The sequence below is a fragment of the Cinclus cinclus genome, chromosome 26 (genome assembly GCF_963662255.1).
Source record: "Cinclus cinclus chromosome 26, bCinCin1.1, whole genome shotgun sequence".
In the NCBI taxonomy this organism is placed as follows: Eukaryota; Metazoa; Chordata; class Aves; order Passeriformes; family Cinclidae; genus Cinclus; species Cinclus cinclus.
The window spans coordinates 5,353,316-5,380,791 of NC_085071.1; the positions used below are offsets into that span (position 1 = coordinate 5,353,316).

The window sequence follows — 27,476 nt, forward strand, 5'->3', positions numbered from 1 at the left end:
TCACACCTCCGTCTGGAAATCACCGTCGGCAGCGTCCAGGCCGGCGCAGGGGTTGTCCCAGTCTGCCCGGCACAGCTCCAGCCGGTCCCGCTGGGCACTGGGCAGCGAGCCCAGCGTCATCGCCTTGAATGTGCTCCATGGCTTGGGCGGCGCGGCCGGAGCCTTCGGCCGCTGCTCCTCGGGGCTGGTCACATCCTGAGGGGTGAGGGGCAGCTGTGGCCTGGCTCTGTCCCACAGCCCCGGGGTGCAGGCCCCTCCAGGATGGGATAGGACAACCCCCAGCGGGGGCTCAGGAACTTACGTTGCCCGTGCTCTTGTCCCCGCCGCCCGACGAGACGCTCCACCGCTTTTCTCGCTGCGGAAAAACCCCATCGCTCAGTCCCAGCAGCGCCCCGGGGTGTCCCCAGCGTCCCCGGGGTGTCCCCAGATTCCCCGGGGTGCCACAGTCCATGCAGGAGGAGGTAAAGGGTTGCAGGGTGCAGAGCAGGATTGGGCCTCCAGGACCTCACCTTGGAGGAGCCGGTGGACGGAGCCCGGTACCGATCCAGCGTGTGGAATTTCTGGTTGAGCTCGTGGTAGAGCTCGGAGTGGCGTTTTCGTGTGTGCATCACCTTCTGCGGGGGCAGAGCAGAGCCTGTGGCCATTGGCACTGCCCGGTGTGCCTTGGCACTGTCCCCTTCCCTGTCCCTGTCCCCATCCCTGCCTTCCTGGGCCATCCCGGACAAGCAGCAGAGCTCGCTCCACGCTCGTCATTGGTGTTTTAATCCAGAGCCAACGCTTGTTACTGCCTGGTCTAAACCCCTCAGAGCTCAGGAGCTGCTGGCTGGGTAAAGGGAGTGGGGACAAACTGGATCAGTCCCCCACGATGGCACCGGTGACACTTCCATGGCAGGACTTACCTCGAAGTCCAGGTCAGAGTACCGCAACCTCTTCCTCTGGCAGGGGGACAGGCAGGAGCAGGGGGAGGAGATGGAGAAGAAAAGGGAAAGGTCTTTGCAGGTCCGGGATGAGGGCGACTCAGGGTTTAGGGGCTGGGAGATACGGGGCTCATCCCACCAAGGAAGGGATGGACAGGGAAGAATCCATGCAACCCTACACGTGCACCCGTGTCCTGGCACACACCTCCCACCCCCACACGCGTTCCCACGGGCACCAGCCCCCCGCTCACCTCCAGGGACCCCACTTTCATGGCAGAGCCGGGCACGGTGCGGGGCATGGTGCGGCTGCGTTCCGACAGCTCCGAGGCCAGGATCTGCCTCACCGTGGGATGCTGCTTGAACTGGAGCCCGTAGGGAGCCTTCACCGTCGCGTAGGGTTGGTTCAGGTTCACGTTGACGTGATCCACGGCCACAAAACCGGGGTAGGAGTCCCCTTCAGCCGCCGGGCGCCCCGTCCCGCCGGGCACCGCCTCCTCTACACCGGCACCGAGCGTCCCTTCATCCCGGGGGAAGGGCTTGAGGCTGCCGGTGCGGCGGGGCAGCATCATGTAGTCGCTCTCGCGGGGGGGCTCGGGGGCCCGGATCCAGCCGTATTCCAGGGGCCGCAGGCTGCTCTCCGTGCACAGGTAAACGGGGCCCGGTGCCTCCAGGCCGAGCTGCTGCGCCGGGGGCTCGCCCAGCTCGGTCAGACCCGCCACCACGTTGGGCGTCATCTTGGGCACCTGCACCAGGATGCTGGTGGGAGGGATGTTCCCGGGTAGGCTGGAGAAGCCCAGACCTCCTTCCGAGGTGGTGTTGAGCTTAGGGTCTTCGTCCCCGTCCAGGGAGATGCGGGACAAGGTGCCAGTGATGGTGGCGGGGTTGCAGGTGTTCACCTCTTTGAACAGCACTGTGGGCAGGGAGCGGGGTCAGAGCCAGCCCTGAGGGTCCCACGGAGGGTGGGGGACACAGGGGACACCCCCTGGCTCGTGCTGCCTGTCCCTCCCAGGTGTGGCACCGTGACAACAGAGGAGAGCTCACCTGTCTGACACGCCAGGTCAACGTCCTTTTCAAAATCTGTCTATAAAAATCCAGAAAGAAGGGAGAGAGCGAGAAGAGAGAGGAGAGAGAAAGAAGGAGAGAGACGGGGAAATGAAGCACCATGGCCGGCACGGGCAGCGGCGGGGTCTCCAGGGGGGGACCCACTCACCAGGATCTGCACCTGCCCGTTCTTGCAGGAGTCGGGCGAGTTTTCATTCTCCTCGCTCCTGCACCCCCCCATCTGACACTTGACCACGTCCTGGACCTGCGGGGACAGAGCCGGTCACGGCCCCGCGGCCAGGGCTGGCCCCCGGCGCCCCTCCGGCGCCTCCCCACCTCTCGGCGCAGGAAGCCGTGCACGGTGATGATGACGAAGCCCTGGACGGAGTTGAAGACGGCGAAGAGGACCTGGAAGAGGATGGAGCGCCGGTCGGTCATGGCGAGCACGGCCGACATCCAGGTCAGCGCCAGCAGAGGCAGGACCACGCAGGAGCTCCACAGCGATGCCCTGGCGCAGGGAGAGAGGGGCCGGGGTGAGCCCGCGGGGCGGGGGGAGCCCCGGGATAACCCCCCCCAGCACCGCCCCCTACCCCCGCAGCAGCCCCCGAGCCTCGCCCCGCGCCCCACAAGCATGGCCGGGGCTGTGTGACACAGCTGTCCCCTCTTCCTCGGTGTCCCCAAGCCAGCGCCGGCCGGGAACTGAGGGTTGAGGGCACCTGTGGGACTCCCCCAGGTGTGTCCCTGTCCCCACACAACCACAGGGTGGTGGGTGGGAGGGGGATGCAGGACCACCGTCACCGTCCCACCGCCACCAGAACAGCAGAGAGGGGATTATTTTTTTTTAATTCTTTCTTTTCAGCGGTGAATTTTAGGGCTGCCTCTCTTGTAACTAACCCCCATGAGCGGGGACTTCAGCAGCCTCTGGAGCTCACACGCCGGGAAGAGGATCCGGGGGACACCCCCCTACCCCACCCCACCCTAGAAGACCCCCCTCCCCAACCCCGGCAATGAGGTGACCTGCCATGGGAAGCCATGCCATGCAGACGTGATGGGACACCCCGCCCCGAGCACACAGCGTCACCCTTCCTTCCCCTCGGGGACCCCCAACCCGTCCCCCCAACCCCCTCGGGGAGACTCCCAGAGCCCCCCTCCCCTCGCTGTGCTCGGGGCGGGGGTCGCGGCGGGCGCGGGACGGGCACTAACATGGCACTGCTGGCGGTGGCGGAGGTCATGGCCGCGCTGGACACCACGCCGCACTTGGTGCATTTCAGCAGCAGGCTGCCGCACGGGGGGGGCTCGGAGCTACGAGCCCACCGCCCCCCCGGCGCCCCCGCGGCCAGGACCGGGCCACGCGGGGGTTGGGGAGGAGGAGGAGGAGGAGGAGGAGGATGCAGGCACGGGGAGGGGTAGGGAGAGCAAGGCAGGACGGCGGGGAGGGGATGGACAGATGGATGGACAGATGGGTGGAGGGATGGATGGGCGGACACAGGCAAGAAGCAAATGGGAGGAGGAGAAGAAAGAGAGAGAGAGAGAGAGAGAGAGAGAGAGAGAGAGAGAGAGCGCCGGGTTAGTCGGGGGCGGCAGCTGTTAATGGCGAGGGGGGGTGGCCAAGCTGCAGGGGAGGGGGCGGGCACGGAGGGGGGGATGCGGCCTGCGGACCCCCATTCCCCCGAGGATGGCTGGCCCCCAAATTCTGCCCCTTCAGCGGCCCCCAACAAGGTGGGGGGAGCGCTCACCCCTGGCTTGGCCCCCCGGTGAAATCTGCCCCACCCTCACCCCGCTGCCGGGGCACCCCCATGCGCAGCCCCTGGCAGGGTGTGGGGGGCGAAGGGGGCAGCCCCAGGGACCCCCCCGTGGGGCGCAGGACACTTACCCAGCTCGCTGCTTTTTGGACTTATCTGAAATGCCGTCGCGGGACATGAGCTTGTTGAAGACGATGATGCCCACCAGCATGTTCACCTGCGGGAGGGGGGACTCAGGGCTGGCACGGGCCCCCCCTGCCCACGACAGCAGCTGCCACCAGCCCCCCATTCCCCTCCCCGGGTGAGTTTTGGGGGGGTCCAAGGCTCTCGGAGCAGCTCACCAGCACGATGACAGCAGCGGGTCCCACGAAGGCGTAGAGCAAACCGCCCTCCAGCGAGAGCCAGCAGCTGCAGGGGACAGTGGGTGACATGTCAGGGGACAGGACAGCCCTGTGGCCGTGCCCTGCTCCCAGCCAGCCCGCAGCAGCCCCCATGCCCCGTGTCCCCCGTCCCCACGTACTAGCTCGCTGTCCCATAGCCTTTGGTCCGCGTGAAGCCGACGGAGACGGCGACCACGAGGGCTGGCAACCCTGGAGAGGGGACACGAGGCTGGAGGAGCTGGAGGAAGGTGGCATTGTCCCCCCACCATGCCAGCCCCAAGGGTAGGGACAGCGATGGGGCTCCTCTGACAGCTCCCCGTGACCTGAGAGTGCCACAACCGAGACACCTGGGTCTGCTTTCCTCCACCGTGCCTCAGTTTCCCCTCTGATGAGCCTGGGGGGGTACAAGGCATGGGCGAGGGGTGCCCCCCACCCACCCACGCCGGGATCTTACCCCATCCCAAGCACAGGAAGCGCTTCCTGACCAGGCGTGTCCGGATCCGGCCGATCACCGCCAGGTAGGACTGCCAGGCCTCGGTCAGCACCCAGCAGAAGGACGAGAGGAAGAAGAAGTGGAGGAAGGCGGCGGTCATGGTGCACACGCCCTGCAGGGTGGGGACACGGGGACATCAGGAGGACACCGGCACCGCGGAGGTTAAACCCCCACGCCCACGGTGAGGTTTGTGTCAAAGCCACCAGCACACGGGGGATTTAATCCCGGGATCGAGTTAATCCAAATCCAATCTGCTGCTGGGAGCCAGCAGGGGACAAGGCGAGTGGCCTGGGACCCCACCGAGGGTGGCAGGGTGGTGGCAGGGTGGTGGCACTGACCTTGCTGAGCATCTGGGACTGGCCCACGAGGATGAGGATGTTGGAAGCCAGGATGGAGACGCAGAAGTTGAGCAGGATGATGGAACGCTCTGACTTGATGAACCTGCGGCAGGAGCAGCGTGGGGCCGGGGGACCAAACTGTCCCAGTCCCTGTCCCTGTCCCTGTCCCTGTCCCTGGTCCCACGCTGCCGCAGGGTGGGCGCTGTCCCGGGGCAGCCCAAGCATCTTCTCCCACCCAGGTTTTCCATTCCCATTAATCCCATTGCTGCTGAGCCTTCCCTGGTGCCGTGTCCCCCTTTGTCACCCCCTCCCCACACGGCCTCACGCCCCAGGTGCCCCCCAGGTGCCCAAGCACCCTCAGGTCACCTCCAGAAGGCCGCGTAGATCACCAGCAGGGTCAGCAGGGCCATGCAGGACACGGCACAGCCGATCATCAGTGGCACCGATGGTGTCCCCGAGGGGTCCATGGCCTGGGGGGACACCGGGGGGAACTGGCTGAGCCCAGCCACCCTTCACTACTCCCTGCCAGCCCCCTGCCCCCTCTGGGCCCTCCACCCCCTCACTGGGGACCCCTGGATGCCACAGGGAGTCGGTGACAGTGGTGAATTCCACCCCAACAGGGGACATGCAAGGAACAACAATGGGGTGGGGGGTCAGGGCTGCCCCCTCCCCTCCTGGCACACAGCAATGCCCTGGATTGAGCTCTGGGGACCACGGCAGCCCCTGCCCACACAAACCCACCCTGCTGGGGGTGCTGGGGGGTTCTGGAACCCTTCCCCTGGCTAGTGCTGGACACCCCCACCCTCCAGTGCCCACCTCGTCCCTCGGGATCCCCCTCCGCTCAGCCCGGGGGTCACCCCCCCACCACACCCATGTCCCCAGCCGGCTCGTGGCTGTCCCCACCCTGTCCCCTACCAGGTCCTTGGGCAGCTGTGCGAGGACGGCAAAGGTGGCGAGCTGGCGGCACTGGCATTTGGTGTGAGCCGGGAGGGTCTCCAGGGTTTGGCAGCTCTCCGTGTCCCAGTTTCCCAAGCCAGCATCCCTGATTAATGGGGAGAGAGCGAGGGAGAGCAATTTGAAATGATCAAACACGAGCAGCCCCTCGCGCCCTCTCCGCAGTTAACCCGTTCCTGGCCCTCCCCGGAGGGAGGCACGGAGGGGGGCACTGCCAGGGGCCCCCCCGAGCTCGGGGAGGAGGGAGTGAAGCCATCCCTGCCCCGGGCTGATCCTGCTGGGAGCGGTGCAGCGGGAAGGCTGCAGGTTTAATAATCCCACACAGGTTGGGGGAGGAGGAAACACCGCGGAGAGGGGAGGAGGCAGTGCCAGGACAGGCAGGGACAGCCCCAAGGGCCCCCTGGCACCTGTGTCCCCTCCCAGGGGGTGATGATTCCCTATCTCATTCCATGGAGATCCCTCCCTTCCATAGGGTCCTCTCCCACCGTGGGGATCCCCCATTATGGGGACCCCTGTACCATGGGGACCCCCCCCCTGCCCCTTGGGGACCCTTCTGTCATGGGAACATCTCCTGCTAGAAAAACCTTTCTACCATGGGAACCCCTCCTTTTATGGGGACCCCTCCTGCCATGGGGACCCACCCCCCTTGGGGATGCTTCTGCCATGGGGACCCTTCATTTTAAAGGGACTTCTCCACCATGGGCATCCTTCCTGTCACAGGGACCTCTCCTGCCATGGGGAAACCCCCAGTGAGGGAGCAGAGAGGGGGGTGACACTGCCATGCCCAGGGAGAGACGCCACAGCTCCCAGCATGCCAGGAAAACTGGGAACTGGGTCTGTGGGACAGCTGGGGACTGTCCCCGGCATCGGGCTGAGACCTGCCACGCTCATCACAGCCAGCACCTCCGCACCGGTTTGGGGGGTGAACTGGAACCAGAGACCCCGAAGTGCGGCGTACCCGCGGCTACCTGGGCAGGGGGGCTGGCAGTGCCCTCCCCCACCCCGCAGCCCTGCCCACCCCCCTTCCTGCCCTACTTTCCCTCATTCCTGCCAGCACTAACAAATCACATCTGGCAGCCTGGCGCGGACTGCCCCGTGGCTCCGGGGCCACATCGATCCCGTGGGAGCTCAGATCACCAGTGCCGGTGGGGCTGGGATAAAGGAAGGGATGGTCCCGACTCCTCATCCCTGCTCCTTGTCTCTGCTCTCCCATCCCTGCACCCCACCCCTGTTCCTGTCCCTGTTCCCATCCCTGCTCCATCCCTGCTCCCATCCCTGCTCCCACCCCCTTTCCATCCCTGCTCCCATCCCTGCTCCCACCCCCTTTCCATCCCTGCTCCAATCCCTGCTCCCACCCCCTTTCCATCCCTGCTCCAATCCCTGTTCCCATTCCTATTTCCATCCCTGCTCCAATCCCCGCTCCCTTCCCTCCCAGCAGCGCCCCCCACTCCCCCGGCACTGCCAGCCCCTCCCTGCCACCACTCTGTCCCTGTGCCCCTGTGTCCCTGTGTCCCTGTGTCGCTGTGCCCCTGTGCCCCTGTGTCCCTGTACCCCTGTGCCCCTGTGCCCCTGTGTCACTGTGTCCCTGTGTCACTGTGTCCCTGTGTCCCTGTGCCCCTGTGTCACTGTGTCCCTGTGTCACTGTGTCCCTGTGCCCCTGTGTCCCTGTGCCCCTGTGCCCCTGTGTCACTGTGTCCCTGTGTTCCTGTGTCACTGTGTCCCTGTGTCCCTGCGCCCCTGTGTCCCTGTGTCACTGTGTCCCTGTGTCCCTGTGTCCCTGTGCCCCTGTGCCCCTGTGTCACTGTGTCCCTGTGTCCCTGTGCCCCTGTGCCCCTGTGTCACTGTGTCCCTGTGTCCCTGTGTCACTGTGTCCCTGTGCCCCTGTGTCCCTGTGCCCCTGTGTCCCTGTGTCCCTGTGTCCCTGTGTCCCTGTGCCCCTGTGCCCCTGTGTCCCTGTGTCACTGTGTCCCTGTGCCCCTGTGTCCCTGTGCCCCTGTGTCCCTGTGTCACTGTGTTCCTGTGTCACTGTGTCCCTGTGTCCCTGTGTCACTGTGTCCCTGTGCCCCTGTGTCCCTGTGCCCCTGTGTCCCTGTGCCCCTGTGTCACTGTGTCCCTGTGTCCCTGTGTCCCTGTGCCCCTGTGTCCCTGTGTCCCTGTGTCCCTGTGCCCCTGTGTCACTGTGTCACTGTGTCACTGTGTCACTGTGTCCCTGTGTCCCTGTGCCCCTGTGTCCCTGTGTCCCTGTGTCACTGTGTTCCTGTGTCACTGTGTCCCTGTGTCCCTGTGTCCCTGTGCCCCTGCCCCTCACTCACGTCCTTGAGTAGTCCCAGGTGACACACTGCGGGTGGGACGTGCCCTGCAGACACGGGGACAGGTTAGAGCTCACCCCCAGCCTTGCCCCCACCCCACGAAGATATGTGACCCTTGGGGACATCCCCCAGGTGTCCGAGGGCTGGCACGTCCCCACTGTGGGCACAGGGATTGTGCCACAAACTGGGAACTGCCCAGCTCTCAGTGCCTGCAGGTGACAGGGACCTACATGGGACTCGGAGGTGACACAGGATTGGGACAGGAGGGTGACACATCGGAGGAGAAGGGGACACTCACGGTGGTGGTGACACAGGAGGGTTGATGATGAGGAAGTGCCACACAGTAGGAGGGGACATGCACAGTGACAGTGTGGGACAAGGGACACTTGTGCGATGACACAGAGGGTGACATTCAGAGTGATGTGGGAGGGAGACACGTTCCGTGATGATGAGCGACAGCCACGGTGTGGAAAGGGGGATGCAGGCTGGTGACATGGGGAGGGGGACACACATCGATGACATTGGAGGGGGACACGATGTCATGGGACGAGACACATTGGTGATGTGGGAAGGGACATTCACGGTGACATGGGACAGGGACACACTGGTGACACGGAAAGGGACATTCATGTTGGTGCCATGGGAAGGGACACTCACACTGGAGCCATGGGAAGGGGGATACAGTGAGTTGGGAAGGGACATTCCCGATGCCAGGGGAGGGGACACTCACGTTGATGATGTGGGACAGCTCCACCAGCACGAGCGGCTCCGCGGGCCGGGTGGGCGGGCGCACCGTCACCGTCAGCACCTTGGAGGTGACGGCCAGGGGGCTCCTGCGGGAAGGGACACGGGCTGTGACAGGCCGGGGGACAGCAGAGGACACCGCGGGCGGTGCCACTCACCTGGGCGGGGGCAGGATGAGCCCCAGCGTGCGGTACAGCACCGCCCCGATGACGAAGTGCGACGACTCCTCGGCTTCTGCGGGGAGGGTGACACGGGCTCGGTGACACGCGGGAGGGGACGCGAGGGGCTGCCAGATGTGCGCCCAGATGTGCGCTGGCACACACGCACGGCCCCAGAGCACGCGTGGGTCACCTGCACACGCCTGGGGATGCCGCTCAGGTGTGTGCGTGTGCGTGTGTGAATGGGAGCCAGGCGTGAGCCTACATCTGCACCAGATGTGCACTCCTGTGCGTGCGGGCATGCAACGCCTCCAGATGTGCAGGCCCACACGTACGCGCACAGTTCCAGATGTGCAGGCTCACACACGCTCGTGCATCCAGATGCGCACTCGCGTGGCACGTCCACACCTGTGCACACACCTGCCCGCTCCCAGATGTGCACTCACAACATCTCCCAGATGTGCAGCCTCACACACCTGTGCAGCATCCCGGGTGCTCCGGGAACATTCAAGCAAGCACACGCACCGCTCCAGATGTGCACCCCTCCAGCTGTGTGCACAGCTGGGCGCTCCTGCTCACCGGCCGAGGCGAGGCTCAGCACCTCCCTGGGGATGAAGAGCTTGTCCTCGGAGCTGCGGGCCCAGTCCTTCATCCCCCGCCGTCCCTTCATGGGGAAGTTGATGTCGCTGGACACGGCGGACACGGGTTCCCGTTGGATGCTGGTCACTGCCAGGGGACACGGGGGTCACCTCCCACTCCTGTGTCCCCTCAGGTCCCCGTGCCCACCCAGCCACTCACCCAGGTTGTCGGTGACGATAAGGGAGCTCTGGAAAGCCTTCAGCGCGTTCCCCACGAGGTGGATGAAGTCCTCCACCACCTTCATCAGGTGCACAGAGCCGGGAGAAACCTGCGGAAGATGCAACCACCATCGTGATGAGGACACCCCCTTGGTGGGGACATCCCAGCTGCCACCATCCCACCGTGCCACTCACCTGCTGGGCATCCTCCCACTTATCGCGGTTCTCCGCGTCCACCATGTAGCTCACCACCTGGAAGAAGCGCTGCGGGGACGGGGCTCAGCGGGGCTGGGGACCGACCGACCGACCGCCACCTCCCCGGGGAGGGGACCCTGCCTGTCCCTCTGCCCGCTACCTGCACGTCCTCGGAGGACGGGATGTAGGTGGCCCTCTTGAAGGTGTCGGTGACGTTGCGCAGGATGTCCACGGAGAAGAGCAGGTCCCCGCTGTAGTAGGTCTTGCGGGCCATGAGCTCCAGCAGGCTCCGCACCACCTGGGACATGCCCTCCCCTGCCAGCACCCGCTGGCCCTTCGCCAGGTGCTCCCGCAGCTGGTACAGGGGTGGGGACAGCGGTGTCACTCTGCTGTCACCACCCCCCAGCAGTGCTGAATGTCCCTTATCATCCCCAGAGCCCGGGGGAGGGGGGAGAGTGCAAAGCTAATTGTGGTAATTAAGGAAGCTGTGGAATGTGCGGGTTGAGGGAGTCTACAGGGGTTTGGGGACATCCATGGGGTCTGGGGACATTCACAGGGGTTTGGGGGCATCCATGGCGTCTGAGGACATTCACAGGGGTTTGGGGATATCCGTGGAGTCTGGGGACATTCACAGGGGTTTGGGGACATTCACAGGGGTTTGGGGACATTCACAGGGGTTTGGGGGCATCCATGGCGTCTGAGGACATTCACAGGGGTCTGGGGACATTCACAGGGGTTTGGGGATATCCGTGGAGTCTGGGGACATTCACAGGGGTTTGGGGACATTCACAGGGGTTTGGGGACATCCATGGGGTCTGGAGACATTCACAGGGGTTTGGGGGTGTCTGTGGGGTCTGGGGACATTCACAGAGGTTGGGGACATGAAGCGTGGTCTGGGGACATTCACAGGGGTTTGGGGACATCCATGGGGTCTGGGGACATTCACAGAGGTTTGGGGACATCCGTGGGGTCTGGAGGCATTCACAGGGGTCTGGGGACATCCAGGGGGATCTGGGGACATCCATGGGTTCGGGGGCATTGTCCTTTTCCCATGCACACAGGAACACAACTCCAGCCAGAACCCCCCCCCTCCAGCTCTGGGATGGGATCCCTATTCCCACCCCACGGGGGATTCCATGAGATCTGAGGCAACCTTTCCATCCCAAGAACCATTTCCCATGGGCACAGCCGGGATGGGATCCCCTTTCCCAGCCCACCCAGGGAGTTCTGCCCCAGTTTCCCCATGCCGGAGAGGTGAGGTGGCTCTTGGGGTGCCGGGGATGTGACAGAGCCTCAGGGACAAGGACAGGGGAGAGAAGGGGCCGCGCCAGAGCGGGCACCTACTGAGAGATGCAAGTATCTGTACTCGTGGGAGACACAGCGGGCGAAGCTGGGCACACCCCAATAGGCGACCCCGTGGGGGCTCAGCAGGCACCGGCGGCTGGCAGTCCCTGTGATGGAGATTTGGGATTGGGGCTGGCACTGGAATCCCTTCTTGGCACGCCGATGCCACCCGCAGCCCCCTGCCCTGATCCAGGTAGCTCAATCCCAATGCCACCCTCTGCTCCTGGGCATTTGGGGTGGCTCGACCCCACCAGCCCCTGCTCTGCTCTAAGATCGGGGGGTTTAGGGGTGCCTGATCCCGATACCACCATCAGCCTCTGGGGTTTGGGGGTGCTCATCCCTGATCTCACCCACTACCCCTTGTCCTGTTCCCGGTGGCTCTACCCCAATGCCACCCTCTGCTCCTGGGGCTTTGGGGTGGCTCAACCCAAATGCCACCCACCCTACTCTGCTCCAGGTCAGAGGGTTTTGGGTTGCTTGTCCCTCATGCCACCTGCTGGCCCTGGGGTTTTGAGGTGCTAGACCCCAAAACCACCCACCACCCCCTGTCCTACTCCATCCCTGGGGACATCTGGTGTCACCTGTGGCATTGGGGGGACATTTGTTGTAGATGATCTCCCCCGCAGCCGTTTTCTTCCAGGTCATCAGCATCACGTACTCATCCTTGCACATCTCGTGGTAGGCTGGGGGGAGAGGGGGGATCAGCACTGCCCAGATGTGGGGTGAGGGGAGCTGGGGTGGGGGGTACCCCATACCTGGGCACTTCTTTTCGTTGCAGGTCTTCACCTCCTCCCCGGTGCCCTCGCAGGGGTAGCCCTGCATTCCCGTGCCCTCGCACATCCGGAAGCGTCGCTGCCAGCCGGTGTCACAGGTCTTGGAGCAGAGGCTCCAGTGGTTCCAAGGACCCCACTTGCTGTCTGCTGTGGGGATGGGGACACTGTGGGACACCCGACTCTGCCCGTGGAAAGTGGCACCCGCGGGGACGACCACGGGGCAGCATCAGCGCCTCCCCCCACACGCTGTGAGCCGAAATCCCGCGGGGTGTGAAATCCATGGATCGGTGATTTGAATCTCTTTTAGAGCAGACTGGCATCCTGGTGCAGATGCCCCTCATTCCCTGCTACCATCCATGGGCACCGTGGCACAGCCACCACCTCCCTCCGCGGCTGCCACCGATGCCGTGACATCTCCCACAGAGCAAGGAGCGGCTCCAGAGACAGGATGAGGACCCCGTGCTCCATCCTTAGCCAGGTGTCCCCCTCTCCCAGAGCCGTCCCCAGCCCCGTCTGCGCACGTGAGACGTCCCTCATGCTTCTACACCCAAAGCACGACAGGACCCGCAGCCACCTGCCACCGACGGGTCCCCAACGCGACCCAACACGAGGACAGTGCCAACCCTCCAGCCGAGCCGTGCCTGGCGATCCCTGGCATCACCCTCAGGCTCCTTCTCCCTCGCAGCAGAGGGGGCTGCCAGCACTCCGGGTGTCACCGGCGGTGACACCGCGAGCCGTGCCGGGTGCCGTGGCCGTCCCCCCAATCCCCCCCCAGCGCGCGGGGCCTTACTGGGACAGGTGGGGTTGGAGCACTCCCGGGCGTCGGCGTGGGCACCGCGGCACTCGGCCCAGCCGTGGGCCGAGACGCTGCACTTGCGCGTCCGCTGCTGGGTGCCGTTGGCACAGGTGACGGAGCAGCGGCTCCAGGCGCCCCACTCCAGCCACTGCCCTTCCACTGCGGGGACAAGGAGAGCGGTGTCAGCTCCCACTGCACAGCGGCCGCTCGGCCGCGCGACCCCCGGCTCGCCGTGACCCCTCGCCGGGCTCTCCGGGTAACGGGTCCAACCTACGGATGTGCCGGCTTGTCCTGGGTGGGACTGGGGAGGCAGTGCTGGGTGTGGGGACTGTCACTGGGACTGGCCCCCCACGCCGGCTGCGACACAAGGGACACTCTCAGCGTAGGGAGCTGGGTGTTGCTCGCACCAAACTTGGTATTTTTGGCAACCTTAGCATCACTTCCGAACAGACCCAGCATCGCTGGCATGGGTCCTGCCGAATCCAGAAGCTCCAGCATCACTTTCCAACCAAATCCAGCATTCCTGGTATCACTCCAGGCTGAATCCAGCACCCCTGGTATCAATTCCCACCAAATCCAGCATTCCTGATATCATTTCTGGCTGAATCCAGCATCTCTGGCATCAGCCCTGCTGAATCCAGCATCCCTGGTATCACTTCCAGCCAAATCCAAAATCTCTAATATCGCTTCCAACCAAACCCAGAATCCCTGGTATCACTTCTGGACAAATCCAGCATCCTTGACATCACTTCCAACCAAATCCAGCATCCCTGGCATCGTTCCCTGCCAAGCTCAAGGCTCCAGCAGCATCTCCACAGGACTGCCATGGCCAAAGCCGTGTGCCATGGGTGCCACATCGCTGCCAGAGCTGCTTCAGGAGCAGCTCGCACACTCCCCCTGCTCTGAACTCCCTGCCAGCTGTGTAACGTGGGGTCCCCATGGGGACACCATCCCTGCCTGTCACTGCAGAAATCCCACAGCCACCACCACGGCCACTCCTGGCACAGAGGAGGAAGGGACAGATGTGGCACTGCCACCTGTGTGCAGACAGACCCTGCAGCCGACCCCCTTTGTCACCTCCCTGTACTCCACAAGGTCCCTGTGCCACTCCAGTGCCACACACAGCACATGGGTAGGGAAGGAACCACTTCCTCTGTGGTCCCCAGGCTGGATCCCTGTCCACTCTGGGGTCTGGAGACCCCAGCATGGCCAACAGCACCGATTTTCCACTTGGATTTCCAGCAGGGACAGGATGGTACACCCGGTGTCACAGCACCCCTGTGTCCCAGCTCCTCATGACGGTGCCACCCATCCCTGGCAGCACCAGGAGCGTGGCCATGGCGCTCGGCTGGAGCCACATCCTGGCATTCCCGACGGGAAGAAGGAGCGTGGGGAGAGGGAGGTACTGACCCGGGCAGATCGCGATATTGCAGGGCTTTGCCTGCAGCTCGGGGCCCTCGCAGGCCTTCCCTCCGCGCCGCGAGGCCACGCAGCGCCGCGTCCTGGTCCTGGCCCCTCGCCCGCAGGTCACCGAGCACAGGCTCCACGGGGACCACTCCTCCCACGCGCCGGGAACTGCAACACAGCACAGCCGAGGGGCTCCAGCCTCCTCCTCTTCCTCCTCCTCCTCCTGGCACCGATGGGTCCTGTCATGGCAGACCCCTCATGCGGTGCCCAAGGCTCAACCGGGCACAGTTCCCAGCGCTGCCTGCTCCTTCATCATCCCAAATCCCTGAGCTGGCAGCGGTGCCGCTGCCACCCCTCCGCCGCTCCAGCCTCCCTTTTGGGGTCCTGGCACTGGTGGCGCATGTCCCCCCCAAAAGCCACACGTGGGTCACCCCAACCCCTGTCAGCACACCGAGCACGATCTGCGCCTCGCATCCACAGGAGCTCAGTGCTCCCAGGAAAGGATCAGGGACCATCCTAAAGGATGCTCCCATTTCCTCGAGGTGCCAGGACAGGCCTGCGCTCCCCGGCAGGGAGGGGAGTGGACGCTGCATGTTCCAGAGGTGAAAATCCCTTGAAACTGCCCAGACAGTTTCGGACAGGGCAGTGCAGCTGCCACCGTGGCACCCTCAGGTTCCTCTGATTCCCATGTCCCACACCAGACGCACGGACACCACCACGGACAGACAGGAGACCTTCAGCATCCTGCCTGTCACCTGCCTCGAGGCACTGAGCAGCTCAGCCCCGGGAATCTTTCAGAATGCCAGGCTCAAATCCCCCAGGCTCCAGCACAAAACCTCGGGGACATCCAGGAGGAGCCTGCAGTTTGCCAGGAGAGAGGATGGCAAGGAGCTCCAGAGGAAAATCGCTGGAAGCAGCCCCGCTGGCAGGGCACCCATTCCAGATACCTCCCAAGAGGGATTCCAGAGGATGGAGGGATGCCAACAGCACTCGGAACATCCCAGCACAGGGTGGGCACCAGAACCGTGCCAAGACACCCTTCTCATCCACCACAGCACCTCGAGGACACCCCAGAGACGTCCCAACAATGCATTGTCTCTGTCCCCACCGGTCTGCTCTGCCCTGCGGGGATCCGGCAGCGCAGCCCCGCGGTGTCCCCGGTGGTGTCCCCGGTGTCGCCGGTGTCCCCCGTACCTGGGCAGGTGGCGGTGTTGTTGCAGGTGCGGGTCTCCCGGAGCAGCCCGCTGCACAGCGTCCCGTACGGAGAGGAGACGCAGGAGCGCGTCCGCACCTGGGAGCCCTGGCCGCACGTCAGGGAGCACACGCTCCACTGAGACCACTCCTCCGCCGCAGGGTCCCCTGAGGGAGACAGGGAGCCTGAGAGCCCGGGGCGGGGGGACAGGGGACATGCCACCAGGGCAACCCCGTGAAGCGGGCAGAGAGGTGGGAGGGTGGCACGGGTGAACGCAGGGGTGAGGATGGGGTGGTGTGGGTGGCAGTGTACTCGGGGTGGCACTGGGCTCGGCACCAGGTAGAGCTGGAGAAGGGATCGGGGCACGGGGTCGCAGCTGGGGTGAGGGACAGGATCCATCCCGGGAGGTGCTGGCGACGCAGGCGTGGGGGCAGGGGGGGCAGGGGGCAGCACTGGCAGGTTGAGCAGGGTGAGTAGGGTGGACAGGGTGGGCAGCACAGGGAGGGTGGGCAACAGGGACAGGGTGGGCAGCGGGCAGCACGGGCAGGGTGATCAGAGTGGGCAGCACGGGCAGCTCTCCACGGCTCCCTCTGCCCACCCCGTCACACACTGACATTTACAACAACCGGCTTTTATTAAGGTTGATGATGTCTCTGAGGCTCTTGGACAGCCCAGCAGCAGAGCCCATCCGTTTCAATTAAACTGGGATATATGGAGGAGGGCTCCAAAGGGAACCTTTTGTCCTGGAGAGAGGCAGGACATGGTCTCCATGTCACCCGCGGCGGTGACAACGGGCTGGGGTTGCTCTGTGTCACGCAGGGTCACCACTGGGGTCACCCAGGAGCTCCCAGTGGGGCAGAACCTCTGTGAGTGGGGAATTCTGCACGCCAAGCACATGGAGCAGAGCCGGGGCTCATCCATCTCCCGCTCGCCTCCGAGCCCTCCGACCATAAATCAGGGAGGCTGGGGAGGGGGGAGCAGCATGCTCAAATTACCCAGATGGATTTGCCAAATAAATACATTTGAACGAAACAATTAATAGATTTTTTTTTTCTTTACAACCCTCGGAGGAAAGTGCAGAGGAAAAAATATATAAATGGAGCAAATTAAGGCAGTGCGTGGGCAGGAAGCTAAAGGAAGTTGCTCCATCTCTGTCACCCCTGCCCAGGTGCCACAAGCCCGGTGTCACCGGTGTCCCCCTGCCTGTTCCTGGTACCTGTCTGGGCCATGTAGACCCCGGGCTCATCCGCTGACCGTGGCCACTGGGTCTTCACCTTCTGGTTCTCCTCGACCGCATTGCCTAGGAGAGAGAAATTCCCAAATGAGAGTGAGCAGGGGACAGGGCTGAGGACAAGGATGGGGACAGGCCAGCGTAAGACATTTCAGGGGGATACAGGGATGCCTGACCCCATTCTGAGCACCCTGGCACCCCTGAGAGCAAGCCCTGGTTGAGCATCACTGAGCACACTCCCAAACGTGTGTCACAGCTACCCCAAAAGTGTCACAGCTGGATCCCAGCCCGGGGTGCCACGTCCCTGGTGCAGGCAGGGTGCCCGTGTCCCCACTGTGCCAGGCACAGGCGCTCCCCCGTCCCCACTTATCAGCTTGCTGCACTGAGGTGGCACGAATTTATGGCTCGGCTCACCAAAAATAACAAGTGATCCATCAAGAGCGCTTGGCGTGAAATTAACTGGCATGTGCAGGGCTCGGTGGGGGACACGGCTACTGGCACGGGGGGACACCTCCCTCGGCCTCCCCCACACCCCCCCGGGCCACCTTCCTGTCCTCCAGAGAGACTCTCGTCCTCAAATCTGTGCCCTGGAGTTCCCGTGGATTCATCCCTGCTGGATGTGCCATGGGGAACCGTGGCGCAGCACCACGGATGCCACTCCTTCCCCCAGGGATGTCACCCCCAAAAATTCTGTGGTCACGGCACAGGAGAGCAGACAGGGATGGCACAGGTGCCTTGCTGAGCTGCCAGCCAAACACAGCGATGTCCCCAGGGGTGGAGGGGAGGTGGCATGGGGACACCTGATACTGGCAGGGTGCTTAGGGCACATGGTGTCTCCCACTGGGACACGGAGCGGGGACACCCAGCCCCAGGCAGGGAGCAAAGCCTGCTCTGGCACTGACTGTGCTGTCAAAAAAGCCCCAAATTTGAGTTTTGTCTTAACTCAGGGCAACCCTTCAGGGCTCCCCGCTGGCACCCTCAGATGTTGTCCTTGGACATCCTGCTCCTGGGCATGGAATTCCCGGTGGCATGGGAGACACAGGGAGGACGTGGGACACGGAGGGGGTGCCCAGGGGCGTTTGTGGGGCCTGAATTCCCCACAGGGCCATCCCCTCCACTACCCCCGGGAGCACCACAGCAGAATTACACACGGAACAGCAGGAGCCTGGGGAAAACCATAAATCCTGAGGATATATGAGGGCGTTCTCCCTGGCTGTGTTCGACAGAGACACCAAATTCAATTTCCTTCAGAGAGCACTAAATCCTCGGCTGTCACTGCCGGGAGGCTGCGGCCAACCCCGGCACCGCACCCCACCCTGCCCGGGGGTCCCCCAGCACCCACAGCTGGGGGGTGCAAGGATAGGAGGTGATTTTGGGGACATCAGGGGTGTTCCTTTGGGGACCTCAAGGTGAATCCCAAGGCTGGTTGTGTCCTTGTCCCAGCAGCACCTCGCTGGGGGTTGGTTTCTGAACGGGGATGGGTTTGGGGTGAGGGAAATCCGCAATTGGTACTGCTTGGCCTGGACACAGCAGGGTCACCCAAACGTCATCGAAAAGATGGGGTCACCCTTTTGAGGGTCTTTAGAGGGGACACACCTCCTCCAGAGCCTGGAGCAGCAGGATCGAACGCACCCGAAGTCACCCCACAAAACTCCAACCCATCCACGCTTTCCACCCACGTGCCTCCAGCCCGGATCCCCCTGGGAGAGCCTCCCCACGGCGGGGATGACGCGGGAGCGGGGGACCCCGGGGTCACCGCTGTGGGGAGGCTCTGGGAAGGTGCCAGCCCCACGTCGCTGCGGCGGAGGAGCCGCTGAGATCAGCGCTGGGCGCCCGCCAAGCCTGGGCTCACAGGCGCCATTCAGCCCCCCGGCCCTGTGTGCCACCATCCCCCTGAAAGGAGACCATTCTCCACCCCGGGGGGCCAGGGGGAGGCCAGGTGGGAGCCAGGGACCCCCCCCTCGCTACATGAAGGGCAGCTCTGTGCTGCGGCCCCGCGGCTCGGCGCGGTGACACCCTGGGGAGGGGGATGGTGGCAGTGGTGTGGCACAAGGGGTGGCCGAGGCAGCGCATCACCCCCGTGGCTCTGGCACCGCAATAACACTGAACCTCCGGGCGCTCCAGGCTTTAATTGAATGTCAAATGTAATTTGGAGAAGGAGCCGGAGTTTGCACTGCGGCCGTCGCAGCCAGAGAGGCGGAATGTGGCACTGAGTCCTGCCAGCAGTTCTGGGACCTCCCTGGCCGGCGCCCTGTGCCAGGCCCGGGGGTAAAAACCCCACCGAGACACCCCTGGGGATCTGCTGGGTTCCCTAGAGGAGCATCCTGCTTCTCCACCCCATCCTGGGTTCCCTGGAGGAACATCCCGTTTCTCCATCGCATCCTGCATCCCTCTTCTCCATCCCCATCCTCATCCTGCTTTTCCATCCTGTCCTGCATCCCGCTTTTCCATCCTCATCCCACTTTTCCATCCCATCCTGCATCCCCCTTCTCCATCCCATCCTGGATTCCACTTCTCCATCCCATCCTACATCTCATTTTTCCATCCCGTCCTGCATCCTCCTTTTCCATCCCATCCTGCATCCGCCTTTTCTATCCTATCCTGTATCTCCCATTTCTATCCCATCCTGCATCCCACTTTTCCATCCCATCCAGGATCCCGTTTCTCTCCCAGACAGCTCCCGGCCACCACAGGTGTCACCCCTCGGGCACAGGTCAGCCAGGCTGACCTCGGGGCTGGCACCTGACCCCAGCACTGAGCTCTCTTAATCACCCATGGACGGTGGCGTTTAGAGGGGAAAACAAACAAACAGGAAAAAAAACTAAAAAACCTAAACAAACAAAGAAAAAAAAAACACCAAAAAATAACAAAAACGGGGGGGAAAAAAAATAAAATCAGCTCAAGCAGCTCCCCTCTGGATGAGGCGATTTAGTGCCCTGCAGCTGTAACGGACCGGGGATTTAGTGGGGGATCTGCCCGTAATGACATTTAGCTCCTGAAATAAATGCTAAAGCCCAATGAAATTATCTCTACACCCCCGGCCCGGCCCCGCCACCTAATCTGCCGGATAAAGACCCCGCGCAGCCCAGTTGAGGATTGCTCCTGCCCGCGCATCACCCTGAGGCTGCCGAAGGGAACATCTGGCCAGATGTGTCCCAAAATCCCCGTATCGCCTCGGCGGGCTTGGCACGGCAGACACGGGCAGCACCAGTGTGAGGCGGCCCTGATCCCGGAGCCGGCTGCTTTATCCTGAGCCATTCCCACAATCCCGGAACGAGCAAATGGCCTCATTCCGCCTGGTTAATAACCCGGCCGCCGTGCCCTGACATCCTGCCTGGAATAACAAGCGCCCGGGCTGCAGCAGTCAAGGGTAATTTGCCACGAGAAAGGGTCATTTTACCTGCAAATTGTTTTCCACGTGTCCACCAAGGCAGACCGAGCTGGCTCCCGTGCCAAGGAGGCGACGAGCCAGGCCAAGGAGCCACGTGGGATGTGCCAGAGCAGCCGTGGCATCAGCCCTGGCAGCCCTGGGGTCACCGCGGCGATGCCAGGCCTGGCTGAGCCATCCAAGGTGAAGCTCCAAGGATTTGAACTTTGTGTGGGTTCCCTGCTCCACGCACAGTGTCCCGTTGGAAACTTCCAGCAACAAGGAGTGTGCTCAGGTAGAATCCATCCATTCCATGGATTCCCTGCTCCATGCCCAGTGCCCAACGGGCACCATCCTGCCCTGAGAGTAGGCTCGGAGAAGATTCATCCATTCCATGGATTCCCTGCTCCATGCCCAGCGCCCAACGGGCACCATCCTGCCCCGAGAATGGGCTCAGAGAAGATTCATCCATTCCCTGCATCGTGCACAGCACCCTCCTTCCCTGAGGAGTGTGCACAGCCAGGATTCATCCATCCATCCCATGGATTCCCTGCTCCATGCCCAGCACCCACTTGGCACCATCCTGCCCTGGGAGTGGGGTCGGAGAAGATTCATCCATCCCATGGATTCTGTGCTCCATGCCCAGTTCCCAGCTGGCCCCACAGATCTCACACAAGCAGCATCCACCCGCTGAACAATTCCCTGCTCCACACGCAATCCCCACCACCCCCATCCACCACGGACCACGCGCAGGCACAACCCACCCATTCCACGACCACGAGCGGTACCCGGGCACCCCCTGCCCTGCACGGGGGGGGGGGTCCCTCTCCGGTCCCCACTCACCGTGTGGCACCTCGGGCAGGTCGAGCTCGTTGGCATTCGCAGAATGCAGCTCGGTGGGGCAGCAGTCGGGGGCGGGGGGCTCCGGGGTGGGCGCGGGGTGGGCCGGGGGCCGGGTGCCGTTGCGCCGGGGGACTGGAGGGCTCTCGGCCTGGCAGCTGCAGCCGGCGTGGGTGAAGCCGCAGCGGCGGGCACCGGGAGCCTGCAGGCACTCCTCGAGCCAGCGGCACAGCACGCTGCAGGTGAACTGGCTGGAGTTGTTGTTGTTGATGAGCAGCACCTCCACGAAACGGAATTCCAGCGCTTGCGGCTCCAGCAGCCGCGGGGCCGCCTCGGGTTCGGCAGCCAGGCAGAGCTGCACGAAGTTCTTGTCGAAGTGAAGGAAGGTGAAGGGCCCCGCGCCCTCGCACAGCTCCAGTTCGGCTTCCTCGTCCTCCTCCTCCTCCTGCTGCTGCTCCGGGTGCTGGCGGGTGGGCGCGGGGCTGGCCTCGCCCCGGGGGTCGCAGGTGTAGTTGGCCAGGTAGTGGTCGAGCGGCAGCACCATGGGCGAGAAATGAGTGCAGACCTGCTCCTCCCGGTTGAAGCGGAGGTAGAGCGAGTATTTGGTGGGGTCGGGGTTCTCCAGGGTCCAGGAGCAGCCGGAGGAGATGGTGGGGAACAGGTCCTTGAGGGAGAAGGAGCCGTAGAGGACACCGGAGGCCAGGGCGGAGCAGGCGCTGGGAGCCGGGTCGAAGCCCCGCGTGAGCCACAGGACAGACGATATCACAGCCAGTAAGAGGGGACCAGCAGCGGTCATCCTATGGCATTTGCCCTGAGAACAGACAGATGGACACGTGGACAGAGGCTTACCCAAAGTTTTGGTCACTGTGGAGCTGGGCTGGGGGTCAGCAGCCTGCCCTGAGCCCGGCTGGTGTGGGAGCAGCGTCCCAGTTACCCCATGTCTCCTCTCGGTTCATGTCCCCGCCTGGTCCGTGTCCCCATCTGCCACCTCTCAGCATCACAGGAGACTCCTTGCTCTGCCAATGAGTCCCCATGTTGGGGACAGTGCAGCACAGAGCGAGGACTTCACCCCAAAACAACCAGAGCGAAGACCCAGCCCCACAGGTCCTCACTGTAGTGACCCCCACACCCGCAGTTCATCCCCTCCGCCCCAAGCTGGCCAAGCACAGCCTGGGCAAGAAACCACCAAGACAGGGCTAAAAAAGCCCTTGGAGCTAATTCTGGTGCCCTGGAGCATGGTGGGGACAGGCTGGCAGCTCGGTGACACCCCAGCAGCGTGGTGTCCCCACATCTGTCTTAAGAGCTGGGCTCAGGGTGAGCAGTCATTGCTCAGCACAGATTTCTCAGATACCTCTCTGGGAATGCAGAGCATCACCGTGAATGGCTTTTTAATACCTCATTAATAAAATAATGCACGCGGTGGCCTTATTAAGTGAGCCCTGAGCGTGGCTCTACAGAGGCCAAGGCCGCCGTGCACGTGTCAGCATCACTCAGCCTGTGCCCGGGGCAGCGGTGGCAAGGGGACAGCCCTGGGGACAGCCGGGGACATTCAGGAGGTGGCCACAGGGCCAGACGCCATGGCAGAGGTTGATTCCAAAATCGCTGAGGTCGCCGCTCGCCTCCTCCCTCAGCCGTGTGCTGGGGATGCCGAGCGCTTGGCACGGAGCGGGGATTGCTCTTCTCCACCCTCAAACAGCAAATCTGCTCCAGAACCACCGCTGGCCGAGCTGGTGATACTGGGGCATCCCCCGGCTCACCGGGGAGGGACACGGAGCCTTGACCGAGCCTGCGCTGGAGCCATTCCGGGGACATTAGAGAGCTAAAAATATCCCGATTCTCATGCAACAGGCTGGCGCTGGCTCCTGCAGCCCCGGCAGCACGGGGGGGGGGGGGGGGGGGGGGACTCGGTGCTGGCATTCCCCCCCTTCCAGGGCACGGGAAAGGGGGACTGGGATGGAGCCAGCGGGAGCAGACCGGGCTGGACATCCCCGATACAAGCAGGGGGATGTGGGGCAGAAGAAAACCCCACTTTCCGGGAGTAACTCCCAGCCGGAGACCCCAGGAAATGCAACAGGATAGACCCAAAAAGCACCGAATTCCAACTGCAGCCAGAGCGGGGAGCACCAGGGGCATCCCCCACCGAGGAGCTGGGGTCCCCCAGAGAACCGCAGCCCCCTCTGCTGCTCCGGGAGAGCCGGGGTGGGGGAGGGAGAGGAGGAGGAGGAGGAGGAGGAGGAGGAGGAGGAGGAGGAGGAGGAGGAGGAGGAGGAGGAGGAGGAGGAGGAGGGAGAGGAGGTCAGGCAGGGACACGCTGCTGCTCTGCAGCGAGCTCCTGGGGCTCCCGCAGCCTGGCAGGGACACAAGATGGTTCTTGCTTCCCTCACCCAGGAGCAGCGAGCAGGGACGCTCTGGCGCCGCCATCCATCCATCCATCCATCCATCCATCCATCCATCCCCCATCCATCCCACCCTCTGGAAGGCTCGGGGCCGGACAGCCGGGCAGTCCACGCCTCACCTCTCCAGGCACGCATGATCCAGATGTTCTGGGATATGGGGAGCTTCCTCCCAGCCCCAAAAACCTGCCGGGACTGCGGTTGCCCGGAGCCCTGCACCACACCGAGCCCCAGCCGGGACTGAACCGAACCTGCCAGAGCTCACTCGGCACCGGCACCGCTCCCTGCAGCGCTGGAGCCGCCGCTGCTGCCGCCGCCGCTGCTGCTGCAGTGAAAATATTTCACTGATCCGCGAGCCGGGCCGAGATCTTTAACATCTGGGCCACCGAGTCACCCGGCGGGAGCTGCCGGGTGGCACAAGGGGTCACCATCACCCCCACCCGGCAGCACGGCGGGGACCTGGAGCCCTGCAGCGTCACCGTCTGCATCCTCCAGCTCGGGGGAGCCCAGCCGGGCCGCGGTGCCAGGGCACGGCTGCTCCGGCATCTCCCCCGTTTGCCTCCAAAACCACCTCGCTCCACGCGGAATGAACCACCCGGCAGCGCTGCTGAGTCCTTGGGGGCAGCTGGAGAGCACCCCCTCCCCACCCGAGCCCTGCTGGGGAGTGGCTGGTGCTCCCTGGGGACGGCGATGTCGCCCGGAGCACGGCGGGCACAGCCTGGCACGCTCGCCCGCCGCAGGCGCCCGCTCCAGCCCCTTCCATCTGCCTTTGTTCCCGCCCGGGCGCAGGGAAGGGGGTGGGTTTAAAGCTTTAATTAAAGCTTTTAAAGAGCCATCACAGAGATGGGAAAGCGACCGGCCGGGCGGAAGGGACAGCCCGGGCTCCGCGTCCTGGGAGCGCGGTCCCTCTCCATCACTGCCGGCGCGTCCCTGCTGGAATATCGCTCTGGGAAAAGCAGGATCCGACCGGGGCTCATCTCTCCCTGGCCACAGCACGGCACTGCTCCCGACGCACTAACAGGTTGTTTCCCTGAGGATGTTTTGCCTGGATTTTGGCTGGAACCTGGTCCAGCTCCATCATCCCAGCACGGCAGGAGCCCAGATCGTGACAGTCTCCGGCCAGGAAATGCCAGGAACAAATAACCAGTCCCCAAAAAAAGTGATAAATGGACAGCACTAAACCCCTCGGCATCAATAATCTGAGAAACGATTAATGGCAGAGTAGAGGAGATTTGGGGGTGGAGGGATGTGGTTTTTAACCCAACTGTTCTTTTAACAGGCTGTAAAGAATACAAAATCCATGGGAAAAAATACCTGATCCATGAAAATTCCTAACAGTAACATGGCTTAGGATAAAGGGATGAAAAGTAAGGAAGGGCTGGGGCATCCTGAATGGTTGATCCGCTCAGGAACAGCCTCGCTTCCCTGCTGAAAGGAGCAGGCTGTGAGGCACAGCCGTGAGGCTCCATCCCACGGGATCCCATCCCTGCCCACCCAGAGGTGACAGCGACAAACACAGAGCCACAACGAGCAATTCCCAGCACCCTCCAAGCCCCAGGGTCTTCCCCAGCTGCTCACAAGCGTCCAAAGCTTCTCCAAAACACCTCCATGGGGACTCCCAACACCGAGCTGGGGTGTCCTGAGTCTTCCCAGCCCCTCCATCAACACATCAGCACCATTCCAAGGGAAAAACTCCTCTGCAATCCCAGCCTCCAGCCCGGAAACGCAGATCCCTGCACGACACACGCTTGCACACGCGTGTGCACACACGGACACCCAGCAGGGACAGCGACATCCCAGCTGCTTCCACCCGCTCTGGCACGATTCCCCCGGTGTCCAGGACCACGTTTTGCTCTCTCTTCCATGATTCCACGTCTCCCTTCTCCCTCTGGCTCCCCGGCGTGCTGCCACGGCCTCTCCCGGAGCCGGCAGGCTGGCCGCGGTGCCGAGCTGTAATTAATGGTGCCGCTTTGCCAATCCCTGGCGCGGCCTCGCGAGGACTGGCAAGCACAGGACTCTTTATTTATTTTACTTAACTGCTGTTGGTAAAACTCCACTCCAAAAGCAAGGACCGGAGACAGTACAGTGAAATCTCTGCCGGCATTAGGGATTTGCTCTGCCAGGGAATGGCGTGTGCTGACTCCTCCCTGGCCCTCCATGGCGGGGGGGGGGGGTACCTGGAGGCAAACCCCCCCCCGCCCCCCGAGGGGCTGAAGAAGCCACAGCCTCTTTGAAGGAGTTTGTTCCACATCCTTGGAATGCGAGTCCCTCTTTTCCATCAGCTCCATTCTAGGAGACCCGTGAAGGCTCCAAATGGGGGTTCTGAGTCCCAGCAGCAGGATCTGTGCTCATCCCGAAAAGGGGATTTGTATTTTTTTTTTTTCTCATGCAGACCCAGCCCCACCGGGAGCCTCTGAGGTGCTCCAGGGAGGAGAAGGGGCCTGGCTCCATCCTGCTCTTGGAGGACATCAAGAAGGAACAGACAGGAACAGTGCAGGGGGCACACGATGGCCCTCGTGAGCGCCCAGCAGCTACAGAGCTTCTGACGTTTGGAAACCCAGCCAGGTGGCCCCGAGCCAGCCCCGTCCCCATTAGAGGACGGGCCCGTGGTAGGAAATGAGTTTGCAGGGCCTCAGTCCAAATTCCCATGGAGAAGCGTTGAGGCAGCCCAGCAGCCCAGGGCTGGAGCATCGTCTTCCTCCAGGCACGGGGATGTGGGGAGTCCATCCTGCAGCCCCCATCCCATCTGAAAAGCACAGGGTGGGGGATTTGACAGCCATGGGGACACCCTGGCTGGTGAAGTCCAGTCTATTCCCACAGCGGTGCCAGGGCAGAGCTCTCCACCAGCCATGAGCCCACCGGGAAGAGCCGAGCACCCCCGGTGCCATCTCCAGCATGGCAGGGAGTGACTCCAGGCAGAAGATTCCACTGCCAAAGGTCCTTGAAGGTGCTGAGAAGAACCAGAGGGAGGTGGGAAGAGCTGGCAACGTGTCCCAGCCAGTGCTGGAGCTCCTCTGCCACGTGGCTCCTGGTCCAAGAGCGAGCGCCCGCTCTGCCGGTTCCGAGTCCATTTTCTCTCCAGCACATCCCGAATTTGTAGGATCCTGGCTCCGTGGATCAAAGCAGGGGATGGTGACTAGGCTTGACAAGGCAACTGGGCAGGCCTGGGAGAGGAGCTGCTGCCTGGCACAGCGGGGCTGTCATTGCCACAGAGCCAACGCCACATCCACTGCCACCGCGCCGTCACCAAGGAACCCTGCTGGGAATGGGGAGCGGACCCTCCCTGCTGAGGGCGGCTGGAGAGCAGCCAGGTGACGCTGACGGTGACAGCGACAACAGCTGCGCCACCCCGCTCCTCCCTATGTGAGCCCAAGGAGCCGGGTGCCTCCCCACGACCCCCCTCAGCTCAGCCACGGCCTTCAAGGGAGGGACAAGGGTGTCCCCAACCACTGGGAACAACCCCAGTGCCACAGCTCAGAGCCAGCCCCGTGCCACCGGCTCCACGTGCGCCCCGGGCACAACCCCCGGCCAGGCTCTCGGCCACCCCGGGGCCACCTCCCCACGTCACCGGCGGCCCCGGCTGCTGCCAGGCGCCAGCCGGCACAGCCAGCAGTGACATGACCTAGAAAAGCGAAGGGTTGTTCACACGCCGCGCTGCCCCCGCCCCTGCTCCGACCGTGCTGCGGAAAAACCTCCCCGTCCTCAACAAGTGACCGGCGCTGGCACGCGCGTGGGGCACGCACCTGGCACCTCTCCGTGCCACCGACCCCAGGGCTCGCAGAACCCTCCCCGGCAAGGGCTGCAGCTCGCCCCAAGCCCCGCTTGCCACCTGCCTGCCTCACGTGCCCGCGGCGGCACACGCTGGGTGCCCACGTGTGCCCTCCCGCACGCCCACGGGTGTCGGGGCACGGTGGACCCCCCAAGCTGGCACCGAACAAAGCCCCAGCACGACTGTGAGGGCTGCAGACCCACCCACGAGCCCACCCACCCGCTGCCGGGGCTTCGCCGACGCGCCCGCCCGCGCGTCCCCGGTGCCTGCCGTGTCCCCAGGGTCCTGCCCCACGG

At 63.6% G+C, this 27,476-nt stretch overlaps 1 protein-coding gene across 1 annotated transcript; it reads right to left on the minus strand.

Annotated features, from left to right (window-relative positions):
• On the minus strand, positions 1-26,426 carry ADGRB2 (adhesion G protein-coupled receptor B2). The gene is made up of 32 exons (XM_062508877.1): positions 26,230-26,426; positions 21,022-21,890; positions 16,797-16,880; positions 15,583-15,747; positions 14,392-14,556; positions 12,976-13,140; positions 12,168-12,332; positions 11,994-12,095; positions 11,413-11,519; positions 10,229-10,423; positions 10,069-10,137; positions 9,875-9,983; positions 9,656-9,802; positions 9,077-9,152; positions 8,905-9,007; positions 8,178-8,221; positions 5,827-5,953; positions 5,278-5,381; positions 4,912-5,014; positions 4,535-4,685; positions 4,221-4,290; positions 4,042-4,108; positions 3,832-3,917; positions 3,162-3,260; positions 2,295-2,466; positions 2,128-2,223; positions 1,959-1,998; positions 1,169-1,827; positions 900-935; positions 510-614; positions 302-355; positions 1-195 (listed from the first exon to the last, which is right to left on the minus strand). The coding sequence occupies exons 2-32, from the start codon at positions 21,812-21,814 to the stop codon at positions 1-3; spliced, it is 4,653 nt and encodes a 1,550-aa protein (XP_062364861.1). The 5' UTR covers positions 21,815-21,890; positions 26,230-26,426.
• Between the last annotated feature and the right edge of the window lie 1,050 nt (positions 26,427-27,476).